The following is a 15,806-nucleotide window of genomic DNA, read 5'->3' on the forward strand; positions in this document are numbered from 1 at the left end:
ACCACAACAGCTTGGAAGAGGCAGTGGGGTGGGCATAGGGAGAAGCAGGTCCAGAGCAAGTTATCCCCAAAGTGTTCACCACAGCACCTCGTCGTGGCAAGCTTCCATGCAGAGCGCTAGGTGTTTGAAGGCCTGGAGGTCTTTTAAGAAGAGCGCGGACGACCAACGGATAGTGGTGTGCAACCTGTGCTGCACCAAATTCAGCAGGGGAGCCACCACTACCAGCCTGACCACCACCAGCATGAGCAGGCATATGATAGTTAAGCACCCAATGATGTGGAACGAGGATCATTTACCGGCTGCGGGTCACACCACTGCCTCTTCCCCTGTGTCACATGCTGGCACTGAGATGCAATCCCCCTCCCAGGACACAAGCACGAGCGTCTCTTGCCCTGCACCCACCCCTTCACCTGCACGGTCCTCCACTGTCTCCACCGCCAGTGGAAAGCAGTGTAACATAAAGAGTCTTTAAGCTGGAACAGGAGAACCATGCACCCTGTATCACCCCAAAAAAGGATAGAAGGATCTTGGTCTATTCTTCTTTGATCTTCCTCCTCCTAAACCAGCATGTCAGCACACTGAACAGCCAATTCTTCAAAGGGCCAAAAGTCTCTATAAAAACAAATTTTTTTGGAGGGCTGCCTCTAGGCTCTGTTAGCAAATTAAGCAAGTCCGAGCTCTATGTTAAACTTTTTTTCTGGTTTTCATCTGCACTCTGGGTAAACAAATTTTTCATGGGTACACCTATACTCTTGGTACACGAATTTTTCCAGGCTTCGCCTATACTTTTAGTAAGCAAATATTTCAGGGGTTCGCCTATACTCTTGGTACACAAATGTTTCAGGAGTTCGCCTATACTCTTGGTCAACAAATCTATCGGGTTCGCCCATACTCTTGGTACACAAATGTTTCAGGGGCTCGACTAGACTCTTGGTCAACAATTCTAACAGGGGTTCGCCTATACTCTTGGTACACAAAGGTTTCCCAGAGAGGTGTTCAGCTGTCTGACACATAGACAGAATGAATTGTCCTGCTGGTGGCATCTTTTGTGACACCTCCTGCTTCAAACTAATCTTTGGTTTTAGAATGCGTTGCAGAATTGTGGAGATGTGTAGAAGTACTAGCATCCGGGTCGACTTTATGGCCACGTTTGTGTCTCCTGACAATTTTGTGACTGAGGTGGCATGGGCATTGGAATTCTGATCAGCACTGTGTAGCAAGACAGAACTCATTGTACACTGTGTATTTTGGGATTTAAGCGGACATAAGATACCCTGAGTGGTAAACAGCCGGTTTGGTTTGGGTCTGATAGACGCACGCATTCCTGGGGGTCAGCGCTGCTTGCCATGTATTATCTCTCGTTTTACCACAGTTATCCGAGATACTGGATTAAAGCGTTCACAGGAAGTGTAACTGATTTAATGAGACTTTCACAGGTTAACTTTATACCTGTAGTGGCTGCTTTTGTGACACTTCCTGCTTTTAAGCAATCTTTGGTTTCAGAATGCGTTGCAAAATTGTGGAGATGTATAGAAGTACTAACGATTTTGTGACGGAGGTGGCATGAAATTCTGATCAGCACTGTATAACAAGACAACTCATTGCACACTGTCTGAGGAGTAAACAACCGGATTGGTTTAGGCCTGATAAACGAACACATCTCTGGGGGTCAGCGCTGGTCGGTATGTTGAATCTACTCCTGATCTGCTGTGCAGCATGGGGTCCTGCTTTGGCCTTTCAAATTTCTTCATGGATCACAGTGTCCTCGTAGCGATCCAAGGAAGCGTTACTGATTTAATGAGACTTTCACAGGGTCACTGTAGACCTGTGGTGGCTACTTTTGCGAGACTTCCTGCTTGAAACCAATCTTTGGTTTTAGAATGCGTTGCTGAATTGTGGAGATGTGTAGAAGTTATGGCATCTGAGTCCCCTTTATGGTCTTTGTGGCTCCAGACAATATTGTCACAGAGGTGACATGGGATTGGACTTCTGATCATACGTTAATTTATCATCAATTCTCATCAGCATAGTGGGCTACCGCCCACAATTTCAAAAGGGGTCACTGCTAGGCCCTGCCAACCCTCTGCAGTGTGTGTCCGGTTCCTCCTCATCCAATACGCACTTATAAATAGACATGAGGGTGGTGTGGCTATCAAGCGACCGTGTGGCATGAGGACAGCTGGACGCTGTGCTGGAAAAATTTGAGTATGCTGTGGACGCAGGCTCGTGCGGGGATTGGACTGCAATGCCAGCATGTGACACAGGAGAAGAGGCAGATGTGTCACTTCGTTGCACGTAGTGTGGTGCTTAGCTAAGATGTGCCAGCGTGCCTGTCTTGCTCATTTTGGTCTAGCCCAAGTAAATTGTTAGGGGGGTGACTCCAAGGCTCTTGCCCACAATTTGGCTTAATAGTGGGACCTGGGAGCCTCAGATGCACCCATGCATGCTGCCTCTCCTGTTTCCTATCCGTTTCTGTGGTGTTTCTATCACTTTCTGATGTTTTCAGGTGATTCACACAACCTCCCCTATGCGGAGCATAGGTCATCTTGAAAAATGCTCGAGTCTCCCATTGACTTCAATGGGATTTGTTACTTTAAACAAGCTCTCGAGCATTATGAAAAGTTTGACTCGAGCAACAAGAACTCGAGCATTTTGGTGCTCGCTCATCTCCAGTTAGGTTCTCCTACCAGCTACACACTGCCTGCACAAACCAGCTAGTCAGTTTTAGCTTAGAGTCTTGGAGTTCTACAGTCTATAGCAGTTAGTTGAGTATTCTCTCCACTGAGGTAAGTATTCTCTCCTCCCTTTCTTCCTTTTCCTTTCTTCTTACTACGAGCACTACAACCACCTGTCTTCACTCTGCTTCCAATCCCCCCACCCACCGAGACCTCTCTACCTATACCGAGCCCCCTAGCAGATGCTACTTGGTGTGGCATTTTCTTGGGTGGTATGAAGACTTCCCTATGGGAGACAGTTCAATTTTCTCATCTTTTGCAAGCTTCCTTACAGTTTGGGAACCTGCTGGAGGGAAGCAGTATCTTATGTGGCTACAGCCCATGCTGGACTCCTTCTCCTTTGTCCTTATCCCAGGTGGCACTGATTTTCATCACCTATTCTTAACTAGCCAATATTATTTCTGAAGCTACTGGTGGTAAGAGTTCTGATCTACCACAAAACAAAGCCAGTCGTGTGTGGTTCAGCACAGAAGAAGAGGCTTCAGTTTTGCTTCTTTTGCCACTCCAGGCCCCGGACCTTGGACAACAAAAAATGCTTGCTCTCCTACAAACCACGGCCGTCCTGGTGTCCCTGGCCACTATACTCTACGTCCACCTATACTAAATCTTCTGCGTTTATGGCTGTCCCGAACCAAGGCATTCAGAGTGGGGGAATGACTTTTCCTAGTCAGGGAGACCTAAATCACTCATGTCTCGGATATCTCTAATCGGGAAGTCATCTCTTTGAGCTATGCCATATAGTTTTCTGCCCGACCCCAAGAATGCTTCTTCAGTTCCTGAATTCCAGTCTCTCCTTCGTAGTCCAATGCTTTGGCTTATGCGATACACACTCTCCCCTCTCAGGGTGAAATTGTTCCTGTTTCCCCTTTAGAACAGTGCAGGGGGTTCTATTTCAATCTCTTCATGTAATCCAAGGAGGACGGCACTGTCCGAGCCGTTCTGCATCTGAAGAGATTAAATCAATATGTCAAGGTTCAACAGTTCCGCATGTAACCAATGAGAGTTTTTGTCATCCATCGACATTAAGCAATTCACCCAGTGATCAGTGGGTGGTTTACAGAAAAATAGAGGATGCACTTACTTGGATGAGGAGTTTGCAGGCACCAGTGATCCTCTAGGTTTGCTTATAAGGTAAGCATGGAAGCATATGGGGGCTGAAAAATTAGGTGAATCTGTTTATAAGAGCTCTAAAACACGTTGCACTTCTCTGTGATTCCGGTGCTGTTTGTCCTGTGCAAACAATGAAAACTGGAGGTGTTCCTTCTCTCCCAGGAAACCTGAATAATGTGTGATACTTTCTTCTAAAAGCTCGTGTGCTCTGTAACCTTACTAGCTGTATGAGCTGTGGATAAGAGCAACAGATGAGAGCTCCAGCTGTATGTACTAATGTAATATCACCAAATTGGAAAAGCACATAAAATTTATTGGCTAAAATAGTCCGTCCATTAGGATGGCTGTCAGTAGATTAGGTGCTCCACAAATTATTGTGGCTCATGTAAATGGGAAAACCTTTAATGTTTGAATTTTAATACCAGCCTTATAATTTGTATGAGCATTTTATATACAAATGTCATGAGCTATTGGTATAGTTCTAATTATAGAGCGAGCATTGCCTTTAGCGAGTATCTCCCCCGCTCGAGACAGAAGGTTCGGGTGTCGGCAGCGGGCACGGAGCTGCAGGGGAGAGCGGGGCGCAACGGAGGGGAGATCTCTCTCTCCCTCTCTTCCCCCCCCCCCGCTCCCTCCTGCTGACAGACGCTACTCACCGCTCCCCCGCGCCGGCACCCGAACCTTCTGTCTCGAGCGGGGGAGATACTCGCTAAAAGCAATGCTCGCTTGAGTATACTCGCTCATCTCTAGTTGTAATGTTATATTCAAAAATATTAAAATCCATTTTATTCTTGGCAGATGACAAAACCAGGAGCTCCAAGAGATGTCTGATATCAACAGATTGTAAAGTGGAAGATCCTGGTGACATACAAGATACATGTGAAGAGCCTGCTATTATCCCAAATATAACCTCAGCCCTTCACAGCAAAAATCTATCTTCTGATCCTTCTAAACAGGTTCCATCTTCTGATTCATTACAGAATGTTAAACAAAATAAAATGTACAGAACAGATGTTGAACATCAAAGATTTCACACAGAGGAGAGGCCATATTCATGTTTTGAATGTGGGAATTTTTTTTTATATCAGATCATTTTCCTGATTGACCCGACAAGGATGGATAGGAAGAGGGACAAGATGGCGGAGAGTATATTCACCCTCACCCTAGAGATACTCTTCCAACTTACAGGAGAGGTGAGAGATTCTGGGGATGACGTCACGTTCCATCATTCTTATCTCTGTCAGTCTCTGGTCACATCTACGGCAGAGGATTTACTGCCGATTCATCATAAATGCCGGGAAAATAATAGAGCCGGTTGTTCTGGTAGAATGACAGAAACCCAACAGATCTACTATAAGGCAATTGGAGGTTGTTGGGGGTCTTTATTGTCTGTCATCTAACAGAACTAAAATGCTGATCATTTTGTTCTTCTGCTCCTGTGACTGAGTAGAACAACAGAGATGATGAACACAGATGTGAAGAGAATCTTAATAACTGTTGGACATAACTGGAGACATGAAGGACTCTCAGAATATCTGCAGGGATATTTATGGATGTGTCTCCTCACAAACAGGATTACACGGTAAGGAAGAAGACTTCTAGTGATGGCTGTAAGGCCCCGGTTTCTGATGGATGGGGAAGACCCCTGAGCCCAATCACAGGGCCTCCACCTCACCCCCTGATACTGGAGGAGATCAATGAACAGAAGATCCTAGAACTCAACAACAAGATGATTGAGCTGCTGACTGGAGAGGTGATGCTGCTGGGAATGCTGGGACATTATACAGTAACGCTATGGCGGTATAATGTGTCTGGTTGATGACTGTATCATTGTGTTGTCAGGTTCCTATAAGGTGTCAGGACATCACTGTCTATTTCTCCATGGAGGAGTGGGAGTATTTAGAAGGACACAAGGATCTGTACAAGGACGTCAAGATGGAGGACCACCAGTCCCCCCCACCACCAGGTAATAGACAGGACTAAATCCACACGGCCTTTATTATTTGTATGTAGAGAATGAATTCAGCGGCTGTCTGTGTTTTCTGCAGGTAGATCCAGTAATAGAACAGCAGCGGAGAGATGTCCACGGCCTCTTCTTCCGCAGGATGATCAGGTAGATGGAGAGAAGGTCTCATGAAATCTCCCCTCTGGTCTGTAGGACGTCTGGGAAGGTTTTGTCTTCAGTCTTATTATATGACTGATACTTGTGTAATGAGAAAGCTGGAGATGGCGGGATTACAGCCGACCGCAGACATTAGATCTCCACATCTTATCACTATTTTCTGGTTCTGGAGACTTCTGGTTGGAATAAAGAAGCAACAGGTTGGAGTTATACAGGAGACCTGCAGCTATTTGGCCCAGATCACTACTGCTGTCATGTCATTCTGACTCCTCATACTAATTATTGACCTTTTCTGGCCATATAAAACCTCCCACACGACTTCTCCAACTGTGTGATGACTTTTACAATATTTATTTCATAGCTGGTGAATCCAGATGAAGATCTGCTCCATATTGATGCTACAGAGACACATGTGAGGGGGGATCAGCCGTGTAAGGAGGGGATCCCTACAGATGACCCCCCAGGTGAGACTGCATGTAGGGAAGAGTCTGTGTTGTCGGGGTTTTCAGCTCTATATTCCCTTATTCAGCCAAAGACAATCTTCACATTGTTTTCATTATTCGCTACTCAAAGAATTAAGGAAACATTTAAATCACACGAAGAGTAAAACTTTCTGTCTAACACATGGAGACTCCAGATAGCAGCTTTTTCTTAAATCCATATTAACCCCTTAAGGACGCAGCCCTTTTTTTACCATTTTTGTTTTTTCATTCCCCGTTTTGAAAACTCATGACTCTATTATTATCCCTGACATGTATGTCTGAGGGCTTGCTGTTTGCAGGATGAGTCGTAGTTTTCAGTGGTATTATTTAATATATCATATAATGTACTGATAAATAGAGATGAGCGAGCGTACTCATCTGAGCTTGATGCTCGTTCGAGCATTAGGGTGTTCGAGATGCTCGTTACTGTAGACGAGCACCACGCAGCACTCGATTCCATTACATTTCCTTCCCTGAGAAATTTGCGCGCTTTTCTGGCCAATAGAAACACAGGGAAGGCATTACAACTTCCTCCTGTGACGTTCCAGCCCTATCCCACCCCCCTGCAGTGAGTGGCTGGCGAGATCAAGTGACCCCCGAGTAATTAAATTAGCCCGCCCGCGGCTCACCACAGACACACGCTAAGAGAGATCAGGGACAGTGCTGCTGATGCTGCTGCTATAGGGACAGTGTTAGCGTCTTCAAGAACCACAACGGCCCTTCTTAGGGCCACAGTTCACCTAGTTCATTACATTTGTGGCTGCTGTGAGCAGTTTTGCACAGATTTTTTTTTTTTTAATGTATATCGGGCGTGCAGGCTGTAGCGTTCTCAGGCTGCAGTCTGTACTTCAGTGTAGGGGCACTATTGGTCAGGCAGGGACAGTAGTAGTGTAGAATCCTGTCTACAAGTAACCCAACGGTTCTTCTTTTGGCAACCTGCGACCATGTGCATTTAACTCCGTGGTTGCTGGGAGTTGTAGTACCTCTGCATTGCATAGCCTAGCCTGCGTGCAGCCTTCATTTATAAATATTTTTCTGTCCGCACTTCGCGTAGCCTCACTGCAGTGTGCCTCTAAGTGTACGCCAAGAAACCACACATTTTCTACAACGCTCTGTTATATGTGTGCTGTCTCAGACGTTCACGGTCTGCCCAACGCCCATAGATTGAAAGTGCAATACACACTGCCTAGCATCAGCCTGCATTGCAGAGTAAAAGAAGGAGATTTTTTTAAAAATTCCTTTTTACGGCTAACGGTTACCCAGTGCATGTGCCTGCGTGGCCTGTGGCAATCTATCGACCACCCAGTCTTCTACGCCGTCCACTGCTGCAACTCTGAATTCTCTGGCTGCTGCTCCTCCTTCCTCCCAGCCTCCTCACTCCATGAAAATGACACATTCTGAGGAGCAGGCAGACTCCCAGGAACTGTTCTCGGGCCCCTGCCCAGATTGGGCAGCAATGGTTCCTCTCCCACTGGAGGAGTTTGTCGTGACCGATGCCCAACTTTTGGAAAGTTCCCGGGGTCCGGGGGATGAGGCTGGGGACTTCCGGCAACTGTCTCAAGAGCTTTCAGTGGGTGAGGAGGACGATGACGGTGAGACACAGTTGTCTATCAGTCAGGTAGTAGTGAGGGCAGTAAGTCTGAGGGAGGAGCGCACAGAGGATTCGGAGGAAGAGCCGCTGGACGATGAGGTGACTGACCCCACCTGGTGTGATAAGACAACTGAGGACCGGTCTTCAGAGGGGGAGGCAATTGCAGCCGCAGGACAGGTTGGAAGAGGAAGTGGGGTGGCCAGGGGTAGAGGCAGGGCACGAGCGAATAATCCACCAGCTGTTTCCCAAAGCACCCCCTCGCGCCAAGCTACCGTGCAGAGGCCAAGGTGCTCTAAGGTGTGGCAGTTTTTCACGGAGACGCCGGACGACTGACGAACAGTGGTGTGCAACCTTTGTCGCGCCAAGATCAGCCAGGTAGCCACCACCACCAGCATGCGCAGGCATATGATGGCCAAGCACCCCACTAGGTGGGACGAAGGCCGTTCACCGCCTCCAGCTTGCGCCACTGCCTCTCCCCCTGGGCCCCAACCTGCCACTAAGATCCAACCCCCCTCTCAGGACACAGGTATGACCGTCTCCTGGCCTGGACCCACACCCTCACCTCCGCTGTCCTCAGCCCCATCCAGCAATGTCTCTCAACGCAGCGTACAGCTGTCGCTAAGAGAATCGTTGGAGCGAAAGCGCAAATACGCCGCCACGCACCCGCATGCTCAAGCTTTAAATGTCCACATAGCCAAATTGATCAGCCTGGAGATGCTCCCCTACAGGCTGGTGAAAACTGAGGCGTTCAAAAACATGATGGCGGCGGCAGCCCTGCGCTACTCTGTCCCCAGTCGCCACTATTTTTCATGGTGTGCCGTCCCAGCCCTGCACGACCACGTCTCACGCAACATCGTACGCGCCCTTACCAACTTGGTTACTGCCACCTCCACTAAACCTTCCTCATCCTCCTACTCCTCCAACGCAACCTCTACCTCGCAATCAAGACTTGTCAGCAGCAGCACGTCGCCAGCAGTCGGTGTCGCATGGCGTGGCAGCACAGCGGTGGGCAAGCGTCAGCAGGCTGTGCTGAAACTAATCAGCTTAGGAGAGAAGAGGCACATGGCCCACGAACTGTTGCACGGTCTGACAGAGCAGACCGACCGCTGGCTTTCGCCACTGAGCCTCCAACCGGGCATGGTCGTGTGTGACAACGGCCGTAACCTGGTGGCGGCTCTGCAGCTCGGCAGCCTCACACACGTGCCATGCCTGGCCCACGTCTTTAATTTGGTGGTTCAGCGGTTTCTGAAAGGCTACCCACACTTGTTAGACTTCCTCGGCCTGATGGTGAGCGGCGATGCTGCAATCATTAGCATCACCATTCCCCTGCCATGCCTGTTGAGAAGTTCCCTGCAAAGCATAAAGGCTGATGCTTTGCGGGCGGAAACGGAGGCGGGAGAAGACAGTATGTCGCTGGATAGTCAGAGCACCCTCATGTCTATATCTCAGTGCGTGGAGGAGGATGAGGGGGAGGAGCCTGAGGAGGAAGAGACAGCTGGGCCCACTGCAGAGGGTACCCATGCTGCTTGCCTCTCATCCATTCAGCGTGTATGGCCTGAGGAGGAGGAGGATACTCAAAGTGATCTTCCTAGTGAGGACAGCCATATGTTGCGTACAGGTACCCTGGCACACATGGCTGACTTTATGTTAGCATGCCTTTCTCGTGACCCTCGTGTTAGACGCATTCTGGCCACTACAGATTACTGGGTGTACACACTGCTTGACCCACGGTATAAGGAGAACCTTTCCACTCTCATTCCCGAAGAGGAAAGGGGTACGAGAGTGATGCAATACCACAGGGCCCTGGTGGACAAACTGATGGTAAACTTCCCATCTGACAGCGCTAGTGGCAGAAGGCGCAGTTCCGAGGGCCACGTAGAAGGGGAGGCGTGGAGATCAGGCAGCATGTACAGCGCAGGCAGGGGAACACTCTCCAAGGCCTTTGCCAGCTTTATGGCTCCCCAGCAAGACTGTCTCTCACCTCCCCAGTCCAGGCTGAGTCGGAGGGAGCACTGTAAGAAGATGGTGAGGAAGTACGCAGCCGATCGTACCACCGTCCTCCGTGACGCCTCTGCTCCGTACACCTACTGGGTGTCAAAGCTGGACACGTGGCCCAAACTCGTGCTGTATGCCCTGGAGGTGTTGGCGTGCCCTGCGGCTAGCGTCTTGTCAGAGAGGGTGTTTAGTGCAGCTGGGGGAATCATCACTTACAAGCATACCCGCCTGTCAACTGACAGCGCCGACAGGCTTACACTCATAAAGATAAACAAAGACTGGATTTCCCCAGACTTCTCTTCTCCACCAGCGGACAGCAGCGCTACCTAAAGAACTTTGTCAATCTGTGTATGGTATTCATCCTCCTCCTCCGGCTCCTCCTCCTGAAACCTCTCGTAATCACCGCGAATGGGCAATTTTTTCTGTGGGCCAAAAGGCTCATATAACTTTTCTAAATAATATTTATCTGTTTCAATTCTCATTAAAGCATTGAAGCTTCCACCTGAACCAATTGTTTTTTAGATTGGGCTGCCTCCAGGCCTAGTTAAAAATTAAGCCACAGTACGCTAAGCGATTAATGGGTTTCACCTGCCCTCTGGGTTGGGCATGGGCAATTTTTCTGGGGTACATTTGTACTGTCGGTACAACAATTTTTTGGGCCCTCACCTACAATGTAATCCAAGTAATTTTTATGGGCTTCGCCTGCACTCATGGTACACCACTGTGTCTGGGGTTGGCCTTCACTTGTGCTACAGAAATGTAACTCTGTTCTGCCTACCTATACTTCTGCCACAGTAATGCTACAGGGGTCTGAGTATACTTCAGCAACAGAAATGTAACTTCGGTCTGCCGATACTTCTGCTCCTGAAATGTTACCTTGGTTGGTGTATACTGTTACTACTGTAATTTTACTAATACTGGGCTCTGCCCATAATGCTTCAACAGAAATGTTACTGGGGCAGGTCTATACTGCTATAACAGAAATGTAACTAATAGTGGGCTTTGCCCATACTGCTTCTACGTTAATGTTACTGGGGCCTGTCTATACTCCTACTACTGAAATCGTACCAATACTACGCTCTCCCTACACTGCTGCCAGTGAAATGTGAATCTGCTGCTTTGCCCATACTGCTTCTACGTTGCTGTTGCTGGGGCCTGTCTATACTCCTACTACTGAAATCGTACCAATACTACGCTCTCCCTACACTGCTGCCAGGGAAATGTGAATCTGCTGCTTTGTCCCTACTGCTTCTACGTTACTGTTACTGGGGTCTGTCTATACTGATACTACTGAAATGTTACTGGGGTCTGTGTATACTGCTGCAAATGAAATGTTAGTGGGGTCTGTCCTCACTGCTGCCAATAAAATGTTACAGGGGTTTGTGCATACTCTTACCGCTGAAATGTTACTAATTCTCGGCTCTGCCTATACTGATGCTACTGCAATGTTACAGGGTAGTGGAAACGGAGGCTTCCCAAAGACATGATGGTGGCGAGGCCACGCTACTAGGTTCCACAGGCACGACAACTTTATAGCGATGCGGTCACTGGGAAGGTGCATATAACCACGGACACGGGGACAGGCACGTACTGCCTCAAAAACTTTCCCGTCCTCCTCCTCCAACAATGAAAACATTCTTGGCTGAAGCCCACCGGCATTTAATCTGACGTTACCTCAGCTGTGCTGGGCAATGCAATGGGATTTATTTATGTACCGCCGGTGGCTTCCTGGGACCCACCCATGCTGTCGGTCCACACGGAGTTGTAACTGCATGTGTCTACTTATAAAGAACCCCAGTCTGACTGGGGCATGCAGTGTGGGCCGAAGCCAAACTGCATTAAATTTGACGTTACCTCAGCTGTGCTGGGCACTGCAATGGGATATATTTATGTATCGCCGGTGGGTTCCAGGGAGCCACCCATGCTGTGGGTCCACAGGGACTTCACATAGGGGATTTGTACCTGCCTGTGTCTATGAATTAAAAACCCCGGTCAGACTGGGGCATGTAGTGTGGCCCGAAGCCCACCTGTATTTAATCTGACGTTAGCTCTACTATCCGTGGCACTGCATTGGGACTACAGGAGCAATACAGCGCTAATGAGACGTGCACAGCTACGCTAGCATAGGAGTCCGCTGTAGGCCCGCGATTCCTGAGGGTTTGTGCAGAGGCCTATGTCCTGGGTGCAGTGAAAGTCTGCTTCCTGCCTAGGATTGCTAAAGCTGTGGGCCGAGGCCTATGTCGTGGGCGCGGTGCAAGTCTGCCATGTTTGGCCGCTCAGATCAATTTTTTGTTCATGTCTTGGGCTTCCTAGGACCCACCTATGCTGTTGGTGCAAACTTAGTTCCCATCGCGGTGTTTGATCTGTCTAGCACAAAGACACTGACTGACTTGGGTAGAGGGCAGAGCGCTGACTGCTTTCCCCTTGCAGTGTGGATTGAGCTATGCAACACCTTGACAGAATGAATACTGTGTGGAACATGGATTCCACATTGCTATGCCCACGTTTGCAGCTCCTGACAGAGGTGGCACAGGATTGGATGTCTCATTGCTTCTGTACAGCATTGTGGGCTATCGCCCCCGCCCCTTTTAAAGAGGGTCGCTGCCTGGCCCTGCCAACCCTCTGCAGTGTGCCTCTGGTTCCTCCTCATGGCTGACGCGCTTATAAATAGACATGAGGGTGGTGTGGCTGTGAGGCCAGCGTGTGGCATGAGGGCAGCTGAAGGCTGCGCAAGGACACTTTGGTGTGCGCTGTGGACACTGGGTCATGCGGGGGGGTTTGGGCAGCATGTAACCCTGGAGAAGAGGCAGGGGTGTGTCCCGCAGGCAGTGCTTGTGCTTAGTTGGAGGTAGTGTGGTGCTTAGCTAAGGTGGGGCTTACTAATGAGGGTTTGTCCGAAGTAAAAATTGTTAGAGGGAGGGGGCACTCTTGCCGCTATTGTGGCTGAATAGTGGGACCTGGGAACCTGAAATGCAGCGCAGCATGTTGCCCCTTGCCTGCCCTATCTGTTTCTGTGTCGTTTCCATCACTTTCTTGGGTTTTGCACATTTTCACCAATCAAAACCTTAGCGGAGCATGGCTGATATACAAAAATGCTCGAGTCGTCCATTGACTTCAATGGGGTTTGTTACTCGAAACGAACCCTCGAGCATCGCGGAAAGTTCGACTCGAGCAACGAGCATTTTGGTGCTCGCTCATCTCTACTGATAAGCCTTCTAAAAATTGTAAGTGGAGTGAAATGGGAAAAAAAATGAAATACCGTCATCTTTGAGCGCGTCTTGTTTCTACGGCGTACAAACTGCAACAAAAATGCCAAGATCTTATTTTCTGTGGGTCAGTATGATTACTACAATGCCAACTTATATTGTTTTTTTGCACTCCTATTTTTTTTTCTAAGATATTTAATTTTTATATATTATTTTCTCTTCCCATCTTCTGGCAGCCATAACCTTTGTATTTTTCCGTCGACATTATTGTGCAAAGCTCATTTTGTGCGAAACGTCCTGGAGTTGCTGTTAGTAACATTTTAGAATACATACGACTTATTGATTGCTTTTTGTTACATTTTTTCTTGGAGACGGGGCGACCAAAGAGGCAAAATTCTATTATTTTTTCTGATGACGTTCGTTGTACAAGATAGATAATGTGTTACATTGAAAGGTCGGCCTCTTACGAGCGCAGCGATACCAAATATGTATTTTTGTTATATTATTTAGATTATTTTATTATAAATGTGGCAAAAGGGGTGTTTTTTTAAAACTTTTATTACTTTTTATTTATTTTAAAAATTAGTAAAATTTTAAAAACTTATTCTTACTATTTTTTTTAGACCCCATAAGGGCGCGTTCACACGAACGTGTTTTTGTGTGTACAAACGCATGCATAAAAAAAACACGTTTCTATTTGCAACAATGCATTCTTATGGTGTCTGCACATGTCCGTACTTTGCAGGTGCAAATGTACATGTCCTATGTGTGCACCATTGGGAATGCACGCATTGTTTTCAATGGAGGCGCTGCTGCTGCCATCGGTTCCATTGAAAACTATGCTCTGCCGACTCCCTGCATTCTTTTTAAGCGAAGAGCTTTACATATAAGCTCTTCCCTCAAAAAGAAAAATTGTAGTGTAAAAAAAAAAATAAATGCAGGCATTCTCTTCAATAAAGCCGCTGCTGCTGCCGTCTGCTGGCACACTTGAATTGTTTTTCAGGGAAGAGCTTTACATATAAGCTCTTCCCTGAAAAAGAAAAATTTTAGTGTAAAGGAAAAAAAAAATTACTTACCTGTCGCCCGCTGCTGTGTCCCCTGCGGGGATGAAGAACACATCTGTCGCATGCGGCTGATGTTTCCTTCATCCCCACTAGTTAAAATAATTCCCTGCTGCTACATTTGCCACATCTGTGGCAGGTTGCAGCTGAGGAATTCTTCAATTCTCTACCACAGCTGTCACACATGTCAGCTGCAGTAGAGGATTCTACTGCTGGCAATTGATTTCAGGGAAGGGCTTTAAATATAAGCCCTTCCCTGAAAATCAAGTAAAAGTGCTGAAAAAAAAAATAGATACTCACCTCCCTTCAGCTGCTGGGGCTCAGCCGTGTCTTCTTCTGCTGTTCCCTGCACTGTGGTGCTGATCTATCAGCAGGCGGGGATTTAAAATCCCCACCTGCTGAAAGAGCTGAATGTGATTGGCTGAGGTGCTCAGCCAATCACAGGCAGCTCTCCCCGAATGAATGACGAGCGAGAGCTGCCTGTGATTGGCTGAGCACCTCCGCCAATCACATTCCGCTCTTTCAGGAGACAGGGATTTTAAATCCCCGCCTGCTGATAGATCAGCACCACAGTGCAGGGGACAGCAGGAGAAGACGCAGTTGTGCCCCAGCAGCTGAAGGGAGGTATCTATTTTTTTGGTTTTTTTAACTCCTTCCCTCTCCTGGACGTACCTGGTACGTCATGGCAGCCTGGTACTTCCCGCAACATGACGTACCTGGTACGTCTTGGAGATAGCACGGGATCACATGTGATCCCGCAGCGGGAGCCGGCTGTCAGTCACAGCCGGCGTCCCGCTCCAACAGCGGGGGGACATCGGAGATGCGCCCGCCGCTGTTAACCCCTTCCCTGCCGCGATCTAAGTAGATCGCGGCAGGGAAAGAGTTCACAGAGGGATCGCGATCCCTGTGTGTCTCCGGCCGGAACTCGCGATGTTATCGCAAGGGCCCGGCCTGTCACCATGGCAACAGGACGCCAGACACTGGCGTCCTGTATTGCCTGTGCCTATAATCGCTGTACAAGCGATAAGGCATGGCAGAGCAGTAGCTCTGCCATGCCTTATGACAGCGATCATAGGCACAGTGATGTAAGTCCCTCAGAGGGACTCAAATAGTATTAAAAAAAAGAAAAGAAAAATGTAAAAAAAAGAAAAATGTAAAAAAAAAATGTAAAAAACCCCTTTTTTATGCTTTTTCTAATATTAGCATAAAAAAAGGGAAAAAAAACTAAAACCCCACATATTGGGTATTGACGCGTCCGTAACGACGTGTACAAAAAGTTGAACATGCTTTTTATTTTGTACGACAAAAAGCGTAAAAAAAAACGCTAAAAAACAGAGGCAAAATGCTAATTTTTAGCATTTTGCCTCACAAAAAATGCAATAAAAGTGATCAAAAAAGCCGTACATTTCCCAAAATGGTACCAATAAAAACTACAGCTCGTCTTGCAAAAAATAAGCCCTTAAAGAGCTCCGTACATAGAAAAATAAAAAAGTTACAGGACTTT

The 15,806-nt window shown here is 47.7% G+C and overlaps 1 protein-coding gene and 1 pseudogene across 1 annotated transcript in view; both read left to right on the forward strand.

Moving 5' to 3' along the window:
- Positions 1–15,806, forward strand: part of LOC136624365 (zinc finger protein 83-like) — a 179,900-nt pseudogene that overhangs the window by 158,722 nt on the left and 5,372 nt on the right.
- The window catches only part of LOC136626716 (zinc finger protein 27-like), a 659,137-nt gene that overhangs the window by 152,609 nt on the left and 490,722 nt on the right, over positions 1–15,806 (forward strand). Inside the window, exon 9 of the mRNA XM_066601724.1 lies at positions 4,644–4,801. Coding sequence (XP_066457821.1) covers positions 4,644–4,801 — 158 coding nt within the window. The remainder of the gene's footprint in view (positions 1–4,643; positions 4,802–15,806) is intronic.

The sequence above is a fragment of the Eleutherodactylus coqui genome, chromosome 4 (assembly GCF_035609145.1).
Source record: "Eleutherodactylus coqui strain aEleCoq1 chromosome 4, aEleCoq1.hap1, whole genome shotgun sequence".
In the NCBI taxonomy this organism is placed as follows: Eukaryota; Metazoa; Chordata; class Amphibia; order Anura; family Eleutherodactylidae; genus Eleutherodactylus; species Eleutherodactylus coqui.